Source organism: Chenopodium album, chromosome 4, assembly GCF_948465745.1.
Source record: "Chenopodium album chromosome 4, dcCheAlbu1.1, whole genome shotgun sequence".
NCBI lineage: Eukaryota > Viridiplantae > Streptophyta > Magnoliopsida > Caryophyllales > Amaranthaceae > Chenopodium > Chenopodium album.
Genome location: NC_137837.1, coordinates 48,961,798 through 48,977,189, shown reverse-complemented (window position 1 = coordinate 48,977,189; position 15,392 = coordinate 48,961,798). Strand labels below are relative to the sequence as shown.

General features: G+C 40.5%; 1 protein-coding gene and 1 non-coding gene across 2 annotated transcripts in view; both read right to left on the bottom strand.

Annotated features, from left to right (window-relative positions):
* Window positions 1–400: 400 nt before the first annotated feature.
* The window catches only part of LOC145626984 (uncharacterized), a 41,466-nt gene continuing 26,474 nt past the window's right edge, over window positions 401–15,392 (bottom strand). Inside the window, exons 3-4 of the mRNA XM_081679401.1 lie at window positions 974–1,085; window positions 401–854 (exon numbers count right to left, since the gene is read on the bottom strand). Coding sequence (XP_081535527.1) covers window positions 1,084–1,085 — 2 coding nt within the window. The 3' untranslated portion in view covers window positions 401–854; window positions 974–1,083. The remainder of the gene's footprint in view (window positions 855–973; window positions 1,086–15,392) is intronic.
* Window positions 6,113–6,220, bottom strand: LOC145629859 (small nucleolar RNA R71). The gene has a single exon (XR_014111986.1). It is a non-coding gene; the product is annotated as a small nucleolar RNA R71 (small nucleolar RNA).

Below are 15,392 nucleotides of genomic sequence, written 5' to 3'. Positions count from 1 at the left end.
TTGGTTATAACCGGGTCCTTAATTTATTACCAGAAATTGGAACCATCGAGTCCAATTCCGGTTCTAAACCCGCCGATTCCAATTCCGGTACTCAGAATTTTTGCTCACCCCTATATTACGTTGGATGATCCTTTCTTTATCTATTCTTTATTTAATTTTAAAAAAATAAAAAAAAAAACTGAGGGGGAGGAGGAAGGGGTAGTTTTTATTTCTCAACTTCTTTTAGCCAAATTTATTGAAATCCAAACACATTTTTTTTTTCTTTTGCGAGAAAGTAGAACACCCTCACTCTATATATATATATTGGAAAGTAAAATACCCTCACTTATGTATTTTATGATTCAGAAATACATGGAATTTTCACCTTTTTCTAAGTCGCACGCGTCATACAGACACTCACTAACATCAAACATGTAAACTTCCTCTTATATATAGATAGGATAGGATTCAATTATGGCAATTGCTATATTCTTCGTCATCAAAGAGTTAGTTTAGCTTCTTTTACTAGAAATAACATTTTAATACGGAGTTACAAAATGGAAACATTGTATATACAATTTACTTTCAACTATCACAACCAGGCATTTCGATACCTAATGCAACGAAATAGCAATAGAATCCCCATCACACACACTGCATCATGAACAAGTGAGAGAGCAATAGCTAACTTAAAACTATTACCAACTTTTACAGATAATTGTACATTTACATCCCGCTGAAGCAGGCAGGAGTAGGGCAAGTAGGAGCATGATATGATACTACTAAAACTGGCATAAGATCTGCTGGGATCTGAAGTTGGCTGCTATTCGCCAGATATCAGAAGATTTAATCAAATTCAGTGCCACCAAGATTTGCTACAAAAAACACATGTGATGAATACTCCATTCAGTCACCAAGACTCAATACAACAGACAACTTACCACAAATAAGTAAAAACGAAATATTCGAATGAGGATGCAGAGCAGGCACTTACCAGTTAAACAGTGGCCAAGAAGATAAGCTGCCACATCATGGTAGACAACATGAAGATGTTTTTCCATGCAAAGAGATGATCTATGACCAAACCAGACTACCTTTTGAGAATCCTGCAAATCATAAAGACACTTATTGGTGCCCAAAAATTACACTGAAAACATGCTTAAGTCTGAGACAGGCTTAAAGTCAAGCTGGTACAAGTCACCTGTAGACCATTTAGGACTTGATCATGGCCCAGTCCATACTCATGGACTAAAACCAAGCCTATTTCAAAAAAAATTTAAAAACAAAAAAGAGAATAAAAAAAAAAGGAAAAGGAAGAAAAAACACTTGTAGGATCTGTGTCAGGCCCATGCCAGTTTCTGTACTGATTCCACCTTTGGAACACAGCTAGGCTGTTCTGGGGTGGACAGGACTGGCCTGAACTCAAGCTGAACCAATCTAGTAGCCACCTCTAAATAATAAGGATTACAAAAAAAATTTAAGTAAACAAACCAAGCCAGGCCACACCAAGTATTGGTCTGCGATCTATACCCTGAAGCATCTAGTGTTAGGCAGAACTCAAACTGAGCTAGCAAGCTAATTTCTTCAAGTTATTTAAAGTCTCTAAGCCTATGGACGAATTTTAATTACTACGTAATTAACAGGTTTAGTATTAGAGAATAGGTATTTTAGACATATGATAGGCATGCACAACATGCATCTGATGACTGGAAAATACTACCGAAGGTAGGAAAGCCAACATAGTTTTATAGGATATGGAATGCAGTTGAAGTCATATGGTAGCAAAACTTTTCAGAATAGCTTTAACATAGAATAATTGCAAATACTTGTTACTCCTAAAAAGAATGTGATACAAGTACATGATTAATATTACATTAGAGTCAGATATGTGAACATTGAAACAATTGATAGGGTCTGAACATAACTAATCTCCTGCAATTTAGAATGGAATATATTAAAAACATGATGTAAGTCTAATATACCCCTCCAACAAGTTGTAATGGTATTTAGACTCGAATGAAAAACAACTCACCCTGAAACAACTTAAAATTGTGAAATTAACCAAAACTCAAGAACACACTCAAAGTTCTGGGTTCTTAGGCTAGAGACAAGACACACTCAATCTCTCCCTAATCTTGTCACTCAAGAACTAACTCAAAGCAACAAGGAACAACACTCACACTTTGGACAAACACAAAGAAGAATGTTAGGCAACCTCACGGTTTTTATGAATAACTCCAAAAACTGATTTTTATTTCTGGTTTGCTCTCCAATATATAATAATAAGGAGCAGCAAATGAAAAGACAAAACCCACCAAAAGTCAAAGGGAGAACCGTCCCTAAAGGGAAGCAAACAGCCAACAGTTCTCCTTAATTTAAGCTAGCACTGAATTCCTTAATTAGCTAGTGATGATCAGCTAAAAATAAGGCCTAATAAACCTCCTACATAACCAGCCATTAAGAGCAACTTTAAGAGTAACTCTTGGCATTATTACAACCAAAAATAAAACTAGGAATAAGATAGAAATCTACACGCCCAAATCAGCAGCTTAATGGGCCAAACGTGTAGCTTCTTTTAGACTTGTACTTTGGACCGTCAATCAACCCTTGAGATGCAACACTTGAATTCGGCCCTTGTAGAAAATGGATAAAACCCAAGTGTTTCCAAGACTAGAGCAACTGGTTCTTGATCCATAGAGTTCCTAAGTGGGCTTCTTGATCTTTGATCATTCTCCCTTTCTTGAAAAGAGTTTGACCTCAAACTCGGATCCCCCATGAAAAGAAAGAATTTTCTTATATTACAAGTAGCACTTGTTAAATCAGTTTTATGATTCACTTGCACATACCCTTTTTTAAACACTTTTTTCAACCACTCATACATGCTTGGTTTTGAAAGTCGGTTTCCACTTGTTGCCTTCTCTAAATTTCATTTGGCAGTAAATAACATCGTTAAGTAAAGGGACTCTTGGAATGGCATGTGCAATACCCCTATTTGAAGGTAAGCCTTTGGGCAAGTCATTAGGAAAAACAAATTTGTACTCTCCTAACAACTCATTTAAAGGTGATGAGTTATTATGAGGAATACAAAACTCATCTTTGGCCTTCCCAACCAAAGCATACCCTTTCCCCATCTCTCATTTTTTTTCCAAGTTCATTACAAATTACAAGACAATTGCTTTTCTCTTTTTCTTTTTTAGCAATGTTGGAGGTAAAGGCAGCAATCTAACTTTCCTACCATCTTTGGTAGTTACAATAAACACATTAGATTTACATTGGTGTTTCGAATCATGATCAAATTGCCACGGTCTTCCAAGCAACAAATGACACGCATCCATAGGGAGAATGTCACACCAACGCTCATCTTCGAATCCTCCAATGGAATAAGTCACCAAAGCTTGCTTCTTCACCCTCATGTTCGTACCATTATTCAACCAATTGAGCTTATAAGGCTCACTATGAACCCTAGTAGGCAACTTCAGTTTACTCACGGCCTCGGACGAAATCACATCAATTTGAGCTCCACTATCCACAATTACATTACAAGTCTTTTCACCTATCTTGCATCTAGTGTGGAACAAGTTGTTTCTTTGACTCTCATCAATTTTAGGTTCACCAAAAAAAATCTTGCGAACCACCATCATATTCACTTCGCTCTCCGGAGGTATTTCCTCATCATACTCTTCATCAATTTCTTTATTCTCATCTTGTGTAACAAAACTATAGTGTTTTTCTTCCTCGTCAAACATTGCACATTGTGAGGTAGTCAACACATTTTTGCTAGGGCATTCGGAAGCGACATGTCCTCTTCCATGAGACTTGAAACATTTTCTCATTTTGTATTGTACCCCCCTTAGAGTAAGATGGACTGAACTTCATTGGACTCTTGAAAGAAGTTTTGGGCTTTTCTTCCTTCAATTGGACTTCATAACGAATAGCCAATTTACAAACATCACTAAAAGTGGTATAGTGAGTCACTTCCACTTTTGGCTAATACTCCTCGCAAGACCTTTTATAAAACGAGCGATTTTTGAAGGTCTCCTTCTCTTGCAAGTCACACACCAAACACAACTTCTCAGTTTTCAAGAGGAGGAAGCTAAGCTCAAGGGAAGCTGAAGGAAGCAAGATTCAGAAGAGGTTCGGCCGAACCAAGGGTGTGGCCGAACCTGCTCAGTGGTTCAGCCGAACGTCGAGGCAGGGTTAAGAAGCAATTTGGCAATTTTGCAAGAGTGGTCGAACCACAGAAGTTCGACCAGACCAAGATCGGGGAGGTTCGAGCGAACCTACCCATGGTTCGGCCAAACCTACCCTGTAGTCCGGCCGAACCTTCCCATTGTTCAGTCGGACCACTCCTCTTTTTCAGCTGGCTCTGTACGGACTATATAAGTCCCATCTTAGAACCTTTTGATGTAATTTTTAGATTAACTTAGTACTAATTCCATAGAACATTAGCCTAATCTAGAGAGAGAATATAGATTGTTATTCAAGCATCCTTTATTGTATTCAACTTTGCTCAAGTTTTAATCTTCCATCAATCAAGCAAGAATCCAAGTTTTCATCTTTCATTAATCCTTTCTTTAGTAATCTCTTCTCCTTTCCTTTAATATTATTTATTTGTTTTATTGTTACTTATTCTTGTCAATCTTATTAGCTTATCTAGTTGTTATTGATTTCATTGATTTTAATCATGTTTTGTTTTGAGTTTCTTGAGTTTATTTCTAGTTTTGATATTATGTTTAATCTCCCTTCTCTAGGCTAAACTTTTAGCTAGGGGAAGGGGGTGGAAGATATGATTTGATATTGGATGAATGATGATGGTTGGATTGAACTTATGCCATATATTGATGAAAGACATGATTTCTATTAGCTTGGGATTATTGTTACACTCTATTTGATGTTTTCTAGTTTAAATGCATGAAAGTGATTTGAACTAGATTAGGATCATCTCTATTTTAATGATTGCATGAGAATGAGTTATTAAAGTGGAGTTTTTATGGATTGTGCTTCTTTATTCTCTTGATTTGATTGTAACTAATAGGATGCATGAGAATGATCCTTATTAGTGTGGACCTCTTTCATTGATTTGCCTAGACTATTGCATGAGAATGAATTGTTTAGGTAGAATCTTGTGTTCTTTGGCATATGTTTCATGATAATCACCATTATTCTCCTCTTTCTAATCATATAGGACACCCCCGTATCCCTAGCGTCATTTTCTATTGATTTTAATCATCATTTTCTTGCTCACTTGTAGTTTTAGTGTTCTTGCTCAACAAAACCAACAAAAACAATCCCCTTTTCACTCTTACATTAGTGATATTTGATGTTGAACTAGCGTGCTTTCCTAGTGGTTCGACCCTTTACTTGCCACTAACTAGTTTAGTGTAGGTTTAGGTATTATAAATGATTAATTTGGTTAGGGTAATAGTTTAACGACCTATCTAACCCGTGATCAAATTTTGGCGCCGTTGCCGGGGAAGCGGCTTGTTTAGCGTCTATTATTGCTTTTGTTAGAGTCATTTTGCTTTCTTTTCTTTTTGTGTTTTTGTTTTATCATCCTTGTCATTGCTAATTGTTTGCTTAGCTTTGGTGAATGCTTAGGAGGTCTCAAGGAGCACCCTCACATCAAATTGACCACGAAATCAACCGAACGTTGAGACAAGTCCGTAGGCTTTATCAAGACGAGGGAAGAGGTTTTGGTGATATAGTTGATAGTGAGAGTGATACTTACTCTTCAAGTTCACCACGCGGATCAATGGCGGGACAAGAGAATGATGTTTTGTTTCGTGCGTTCGGAAATCCGAAGGATTATGAGCTCACGGGAGGGATATTGCTACCCGTCACGGAAACCAACTTCTTTATCCATCCACAATATACTCGGATGGTCCAATCAGAGCAATTTTCCGGAAGTGCAAGTGAGGACCCTATTGAACATTTGGACCGATTCCTTGAATTGTGCGCAATGATGCAAACCAATGAAGTGAGTCAAGACTACATTTGTATGCACCTTTTCCGGCAATCTCTCACCGGACGAGCAAAGAAATGGCTAAAGCAAGTAAAGCCTAACACTCTCACAACATGGAGGGAGGTGGTAAAGGCGTTCTTGAACCGCTTTATCTCCGAGGAGAAGACCGCCGAAATAAGAAGGAAAATTGCATCATTTGAGCAAGATGCCGATGAAAGTCTTGGTGAAGCATGGGAGAGATTCAAGGAGTTGGTACAAGCATGTCCCCACCATGAGTACAATCAAGGGTTGCTCATGCGGTTTTTCTACGACGGATTGGAGCCCATGTCAAGAGCCAATTTGGATGCAGGGGCGGGTGGTCAATTAATCAAGATCCCTAAAAATCAAGTTGAAACCACAATAGAAGAGGTAGCAAAGAATTAATCTTGGGGGGGCCGAAGAAGAAACGCTCCAAAGAGAGGTGGTATTTACGAATTGGAGAAAGTTGATCAATTACAACATCAAATTGATCAACTAACAAAAGGGCTTTCCAAGTTGAACACGAGTGTGAATGCAAGTTCAAGTGGTGGAGCAAGCTCTTCCCAAGTTAACTCTTTCTCTTGTCAAAATTGTGGAGGAACGAATCATGATACATCTTATTGTGGGGTTTAAGCCCCGAACATGTAGCGGCATACAACACAAGGCAAGAGGGATTTAGAGAAAGCGGTGGTGGAGTAGCTTGGAGACAACCACCACCCGGGTTTGTACCTCAACCTCAACAATGGAACCAACAAGCTCAACCTTCCTATAACTCCAACCCTCAATATCAAAATCCACCTCCATCTCAACCCCAAAATCCAAGAGGAAGCTATCCAAGGAACAACCAATACAACAATCAAACCCAAGCACCTCAAAGAAATCATCAAGAACAAGCACCTCAAGCGGAGCTAACTCAAACTCAACTCCTCCAAGCCATGCATGCGCAAATGCAATCTTTTGGGCAACAAATGCAAGAGATAAGAGCTCACAACAAGATGGTTGATTCACAACTAGCTCAATTGGCCGAGAGAACTCCTTTCAATTCACCATCCACTCTACCCGGACAACCACAACCTAACCCATCTCACAATCCGAAACCCGATACATGCAAGGCGATCGATCACATTGAGGTCGGGATCCTATGAAGGGCCAAATGAAGGGGATAGTGAGGAAAAGAAGGGAGGAGAGGAGAGTGTGAATGAAAACAAGGGAGGTGAGAAAGAAAAGGGTGATGAGATAGAAGGAGGTCCGGAGAAGAAGAAGCTTGACAATGAGAAGACAACTTCAATTCCTAGTGAGGCTAGGAATCTTGATGGACCGGTTTTTTTTTTCCCGGTCGGCTTGCGGAGAGGAAGTTGAATGACAAGTTCACAAAATTTCTTAGCGTCATGAAGAATTTGCATATCAACCTCCCTTTTCTTGAAGTTGTGACACAAATGCCATCTTACTTCAAGTTCCTCAAAGATATTCTCACCAACAAGAGGAAGCTCAATGATGAGCTTATCACCCTTCCACATCAAGTGAGTGCTCTTGTCCAACATAAGATGCCCAAGAAGGAAAAAGACCCGGGAAGTTTCACTTTGCCGGTGAAAATTAGGACATGGAAGCTAGGGGCGCCTTAGCCGATCTTGGAGCAAGTGTTAGTTTAATCCCTCTATTGCTCAACAACTCAATATAGAGATGATCCCTACAAGGAAGACAATTCAATTGGCCGATCGATCGGTGAAATTACCTTGTGGAGAGCTTGAGGATGTTCCAATTCAAGTGGGACCAGGGTTACAAGGTTCGCGGTACGTTGGCCCGAACCGCGATCTGGTTCGTTCGTACCGGAACACAGTACAAACGCGACATAGGTCGCTGGAGGTCGCGATTCGGGTCGCCGGAGTCCACGAACCGATTTCATAGCTTTTTAAGGGAAAAAGAAAGGGAAAAAATGGAGAAACCTCGATTAAAATTGATAGAGTTCTTGAAATAGGAGAGAGAAACTAATTGTGCAGGTGAGAGATAATGGGTTCTCAGCTGGCAGGGGTTTTTTTTTAAATAATCTTCTTTTGGGTAGGTGGGGATAGTGAGTGGGCCTAAACAACCCCACCTGTACTTTTCTAGACCTCTTGTCTTACCTTTTAATTTAGTACTCCGTATTATACAGCTGTGTAGTGTACTTTAATATTATTTTTTTAGTGAAATTCGAATTTTATAGGACTGGATCACTGAAGGCTGTCAATTAGGCCAAAAAGCCTTATTGGAGGCTTTGAAATATTATTTTTAAAATTTTTTAAAAAATAAAATCTTAAAATATATTTTGTTCTTATCCCTTATTGGTTAATAAAAAATTACTTAAAAATATAATATTAATTATTTATTTCGTACCCAATCGTTCCGGATTCACTAAAAGTAAAGTTTCACGTATCCGTTTCCGTACCACGTTTCGAATCGAACCCCGTACCATGTAACATTGAGTGGGACACATCTACGTACCTTGTGACTTTGTAGTGATGGATATGGAGGAAGATGTTAACACTCCTTTGATTTTGGGATGTGAAGCTCTTAAAACTTTAGGGGCGGTCATCAATTGCAAGAACAACACCATCACATGTGAAGTGGCCGATGAAAAGATTGTCTTTGAATTTTCTAAGTTGCTTAAGACCCCCATGGTTGAAAAATGTTATAGAGTTGATGTTGTGAATGAAGAGCTAGATCGCTTGGGGAGGGTCGTGATGAGGCCTCAAGATCCAATGATAGAAGCCCTTACATGCAAAGAATAGTTCCACTCTCAAGAGGCTAAAGAATTTGTCATGGCAATGAAGGAATCCTCAAAAGAGGAAGTTGAAGAACAAGTTGAGATCGAGCTTGAGTCCAAGGAGGAGAAATTGGAGGAGAGTTCTAAGCCTCCCCCCAAGGTAGAACTCAAGCCCCTTCCCCCTTCTTTGAAATATGCTTTTCTTGATAAGGAGGGAAAATACCCTATTATTGTCAATGCTACCCTAGATGGTCTTAATTTGGAAAAACTTCTTGATGTTTTAAGAAAATATAGGGATGTGATAGGGTATAGCATTGATGATATCAAAGGTATTAGCCCTTCTTTATGCATGCATCGTATTCATCTTGAAGATGATCATTCCACCTCCATTGAACCTCAAAGAAGGTTGAACCCCAACCTTCAAGAGGTTGTGAAGAAAGAAATTTTGAAACTACGTGAGGCGGGCATCATCTATGCTATCTCCGATAGCAAATGGGTTAGCCCGGTTCATGTAGTTCCAAAGAAGGGTGGAATGACCATAATCAAGGATGAAAAGGGAGAGGAAATCTCCACCCAGACGGTGACCGGGTGGAGAATGTGCATTGATTATAGGAGATTGAACAAAAACACCAAGAAAGATCATTTTCCTCTCCCTTTCATGGACCAAATGCTTGAAAGGCTTTCTAACCATGCTTTCTTTTGTTTCTTGGATGGGTATTCCGGATTTTTCCAAATCCCTATCCATCCAAGTGATCAAGAGAAAACTACTTTCACATGTCCATATGGGACATTTGCATACCGAAGAATGCCATTCGGATTATGCAATGCTCCCTCTACTTTTCAAAGATGCATGACTTCCATTTTCTTTGAGATGCTTGAAAAAGAAATTGAAGTTTTCATGGATGATTTTAGTGTTGGTCGCTCATCTTATGACACTTGTCTTTTTAACCTTGAAAAACTTTTGAAAAGGTGTCAAGAGACGAGTTTGGTTTTAAATTGGGAAAAGTGCCATTTTATGGTCGAGGAGGGCATTGTCCTCGGCCATAAGGTTTCAAAAAATGGCATTGAGGTTGATCCGGCCAAGGTTTCGGTGATTGAAAAGTTGCCCCCTCCTACTTCCATCACCGGGGTATGGGCTTTTCTTGGGCATGCCGGTTTTTACCGGAGGTTTATCAAAGATTTTTCTTCAATCGCCAAACCTTTACCAAATTACTCAAAAAAGAGGTTGTTTTTAGCTTCAATGAGGCTTGCCTTGAGGCGTTTCGTAAGCTCAAGGAAGCTCTCATTTCTTCTCCCGTTGTGCAAGCTCCGGATTGGAGCTTGCCTTTTGAGCTAATGTGCGATGCTAGTGACTTTGCAGTAGGTGTCGTTCTTGGTCAAAAGAAACAAGGAAAATCATGTGTCATCTACTATGCAAGTAGGACTCTAGATGAGGCTCAAAAAAATTACACAACAACGGAGAAAGAGATGTTAGCGGTAGTGTTTGCATTCGATAAGTTTCGATCCTATCTTATATGCTCAAAAGTTATTGTGTACACGGATCACATCGCGGTGCGGTATCTCATGACCAAGAAAGAAGCAAAGCCTCGCTTGATCCGTTGGGTTCTCTCTCTCCAAGACTTTCACATGGAAATGAGGGACAAAAAGGGAGCGGAGAACTATGTAGCGGATCATTTGTCTAGACTACCTTTTGAGAACAAGGAGGATGTACCGATTAATGATGAGATAGGATTCGAGGCTCTCATGGCTTTGGTGTCAACTTCTACCCCTTGGTACGCGGATATAGCCAACTATCTTGCGTGTGGAGTCGTTCCCCCGGAGTACTCTTCTCAACAAAAGAAGAAGTTTTTCAAGGAAGTGAGAAGGTACTTTTGGAATGACCCATACCTATTCAAGCAATGTGGAGATGGCCTTTATCGGAAGTGTATTCCAGATCATGAAATTCAAGGTGTTCTTGAGCATTGCCACTCACTACCATGTGGAGGACATGGTGGTGTTGACAAAACAGTGGCAAAAATCTCTCAATCTTTATTGTGGTGGCCGACAATGCATAGAGACGCCCACCAATTCGTTGCACAATGTGATAGATGTCGGAGGCATTACCAAGAGGGACGAAATGCCCCAACAAAGTGTTTTAGAAGTTGAACCCTTCGATGTTTGGGGGGTGGATTTTATGGGGCCTTTCGTTTCTTCTTGTGGGAATCTATATATCTTGGTAGCGGTCAATTATGTGACGAAATGAATTGAAGCCATACCCTCACCTACCAATGATCACAAGGTTGTGCTTAAGCTTCTAAAGATCATTTTTCCTAGGTTTGGAGTTCCGAGGGTGCTAATTAGTGATGGAGGCTCCCATTTCGCCAAAAAGCAATTTGAACCTCTTCTCAAGAGGTATGGCGTTCATCACAAGGTTGGATTACCTTACCACCCTCAAACTCAAGGACAAGTGGAGGTCTCGAATCGTAAAATAAAAAATCTTCTTGAAAGGATGGTGAACAAATCAAGGAAAGATTGGTCTCTCAAACTTGATGACACACTATGGGCTCTTAGGACGGCGTACAAGACTCCAATCGGCACGACCCCCTATAGGTTGGTCTATGGAAAGGCTTGTCACTTGCCGGTTGAGTTAGAATACAAGGCTTGGTGGGCCATCAAAGAGCTCAATATGGATTTATCATTGGGCGGTGAGAAGAGATTGCTTAAGTTCAATGAACTTGAAGAGCTTAGAGATGATGCTTATGAGAGCTCAAGGTTATATAAGGAGAACACCAAAAAGTGGCATGACCAACATATTCGAAACAAGAACTTTAAGGTTGGAGACAAGGTTTTGCTTTTCAACTCAAGGCTTCGTTTGTTTCCGGGTAAACTCAAATCAAAGTGGTCGGGTCCTTTTGTGATATCAAAGACTACTCCTTATGGCTCCTTTGAGTTAGATGCGGATGGTAACAAGTTTATGGTTAATGGTCATCGTTTAAAGCATTACTTTTGCAAGGAAGAAGTTGGTATCCTTTGGATCCCAAGCCTCCCACTTGAAGAATTTTTCTCATGGTCAAGCTAGTGACCTCATAAAGAAGCGCTTCTCGGGAGGCAACCCGAGTCTCTAACCCTTTTCTCTTTCCTCCTTTCTTGATGCTTTGTTATTTTCCTATCTACAATGTTGGATTGTTGGATTTTTGAATTTTGATTGTGTTGGAATTTTTGGTATGCTTTGCCTTAGCATGATGGTATGGTGTTTAGTGTGTTTTGAAGAGGGCTGTTTGTGCATATTGAGTTGCAAAATGGGCATTTTTTTAAAAAGCCAGGTGGTTCGACCGAACTCCCTAAAGGTTCGGTCGAATCTTTTGAAAGGTTTGCCAGAACCTTCTTGAGTTCGGTTGCACCTCCTTTGGAACCTCAAGTTGAAAACATTCTGCCAGAATTGCAGAAATTGATAATCTAGAGTAGGTTTGACCGAACCTTAGTTTGCCCAAACATTGCTGTGTTTGGTCGCACCTGCTCTGGAATTAAAACTTGAAAACTTTCTGCCATTTTTGTGAATTTCAAGTTAGAGAGAAGGTTTGACCGAACCTTGAGCAAGTTCAGCCGAACCATTTCAAGAGTTTGACCGAACTCACCCATGGTTCGGCCGAACCTTTGTCGAATTTTCCAAAAAAAAAGGGGGCTGCTCTTCTTTTCCAATTCATTTCATTCAACCCCCTATCTCTCTATTCTCCTCCTCACTCTAACCTCCATTGCAATCCCCTCCTACAACCTCAAACCTCCATCAAAATCACTCCAATCTTCTCTTTTTCTCACTTATTTTCCATCCTCTACTCCATTTCTACAATCTCCACCAAAAATTCCTCACAAAAATCCCATTTTTTCATTTCCCCCAATTTCTAGGGTTTGAGTGTTTTGGTGTTTTTGGGTTTCTACTTACTTACAATCAATTGTCGTATGGTTTTCTTAACTTTTGCAAGTTCATTTCTTCAATTTCTCATAGTTATACCATGTTTTGCATGTTTAAATATGAATTGTGGTATTCTTGAAATTGTTAGTAATAACTTGCTTGATTCTTGTGGTTCTTTGGATTTACATGTTGCAATTAATTGGTAATTGATAGTAGAACATGTTGTTATCATGATTATGCATGTATACCTTGGTTTAATTTGATCTCAATGTCTTTGCCTTAAAATGTTGATTTCATGCTAGGGTGTTCATGCTACTATTTGGTGATTGAGGAATTCATGAATTGGATGTTGTTGGAGAATGATTCTTGTTGTTTTTGGTTTGATTTTGATGGTTTGGTGAATGATTATCACGTAATTAGGAGACATCATGCCAAAATTCACCTAGACTTTGTTAGAACTTATATATGAATGTCATAGGGTTTCTTGCCCATGTCAATTTATGCCTTGAATTGTATTGTCGTCATCCTTTATATTTATTTCACAACTCAAGGCAACTACTTTCACGCATACACTTTTACCGTGGCTAGCTTCTTATGACATCTCTTATCAAATTTTCCTAATAATAGCTCTTGGTAATTTTGTAGAATCATGGTTTTCGGAAAGAGCAAGTCAAAGAGGAAGAGAGTGGGTGAATCTTCATCAACGAGTTTCCCGCCTCCTCCCGGCATAAATTATCATAGCATAATTGCTCCGAATGAGCACTTTTGGGACGTCTACAAAGCCCTCATCAATCGTCCCATCCGCTCAACAAGGTTCTTTTGTCCTACAACGTTGCAAAAGCTCGGTATATTGGATGAGGTAGTCCGGTTAGCACAAAATTTTGGATGGGGTGAATTCATCTACTTTCACGCTCACACCTATGAGCGAGTGACTTTGGAATTCCTTACCTCTCTCCGCAAGGAAGTCATAGAGCCGGAGTTCAACGATGAGGAACCTCAACTTGTGATACATTTTCGCATGTTCAATGAGGATCACTCCCTCACCGAGAGTGATCTAAACGAGATTTTCCATTGGCATGCGACCGGGCTAGATCATCCTTGCGAGATGACTTCCACTCATCGCATCCCCTACAACGAGCAAGAATGGTGGAGGAGCATATCCACCGGGGATAGTTTTCGAACTAACACATCTAAGGTCAACAACATCATCCACATAGCCATGAGAAATTTTGCTCGGCTTCTCCAATATGCCGTGTTCTTCAAAGCAAACCTCGGCTCAATGGTTAAGGATGAGGTAGCTTGTCTATTTTTGGCCGACAACCCTCAGCGCCTCAAGTTCCAATGCTCTTCCACCTTCATCCAAAGGCTTTTAGATACTCGGGACAATCGTCTTGGTGACGACATTTTTATGGGGGGCATGATCACTATCATTGCCCTTTCCTTGAAAGATGGAGCTTACAAGGAGCAAATAGAAATGCTCCCCTTTGTGCACCAAACCCGAGAGGAAGTCACCGACGAGTTTCCTCCCTATTCTCTCTCCCTTAGTGCTCTCCGTCACAACCGCTTCATCAACTACTCCACAAGCAAGCGCAAATTCATCCTCTTAGTGGACAAAGAGGTTGAATGGTGTGTCCTTCCGGACCCATCCCTCACTACGGTGGACCACTCCTCTCCTCTCAAATGGAAGATCCCCCGACAGCACATCCCCGATGAATTAAGAAGAACAAGAGCTCGGGGTGCAGTTCCTCATCCTCCACCGGTCCACCGCCAGGAGCAAACCGTTCCCCCCCTTAGCGGGGGAGGTGAGGCATCTTCCTCTTCCTCCTTTCCTCCTTTTGATATGAATGTCCTCCGTAGTACCCTTGAGGATATCCGTCGGGATAACCAAGCTTCCATTGAACAATGGGGGTACTACGGGAGGATGAATTATGATAACCTTGTACAAGCTGGCATCCAAGCGCCCTATGTTAACTACCCCTACCACCCCCCTCAAGAGGGTCCGGTTCCACATTGGGACCCCTATGACCCCAACAACCCTACCCCCAATGTCTACCCCTATTGGGAAGGTCCCATAAACCCTTCTCAACGCATTAGCACCCCACCTTATGATCCTTATCGCCCGGGTAGGTGTGATCCGGCTTATGATCCGGCTCACACATCCACCCCAAACCCTTTTGATGGTGGTTGGGGTGACCAGGGGTGGCCCTATGAGCATTTTAACCAACCCTTCTAGCCATTTATGGACACTCCCGGATTTGATTTTGAGAACCCCCCTCGTCCTAGAGGGCAAGGAGAAAGGACCCCATGATGAGGGTTCCCTTCCTTCCCCCCGGAACTTCTAACTTTTAACTTTTGCTCGGGACGTGCAAAAGACTAGTGTGGGGGAGGATGTTCCTTTTGGGTTGGTTGAAGTGTACATAGGAGGGTAGTGTGGTAGGGTAGTGGCTTGTACATGAGGAGGACTATTGAGGATTTTGGCCTTATAGTAGTTGATGATGTTGTGATGTTGATGTGATGATGTGATGATGATGATGATGATGTGATGGTGATGTTTTTATGATGATTTTTATGATGATTTTTGCTGATTTTTGATGATTCTTGAGCTTTGTGTAGGCGAAGATGCTCCCAAGGAAAAATCCAAAATTCCCGATAATCCAAATTCCCTTAATCCAAACTTTGTAGATAACTTTTTATTTATTTTTCTTTTTATCTATAACTTTAGTCTTTTTCTTTGGTTTCTAACTTTTTTCTCTTTTTCTTGTTTTGTCATAGTTTCTTTTGTTTTGGCTCACCTTTCTTAAAGC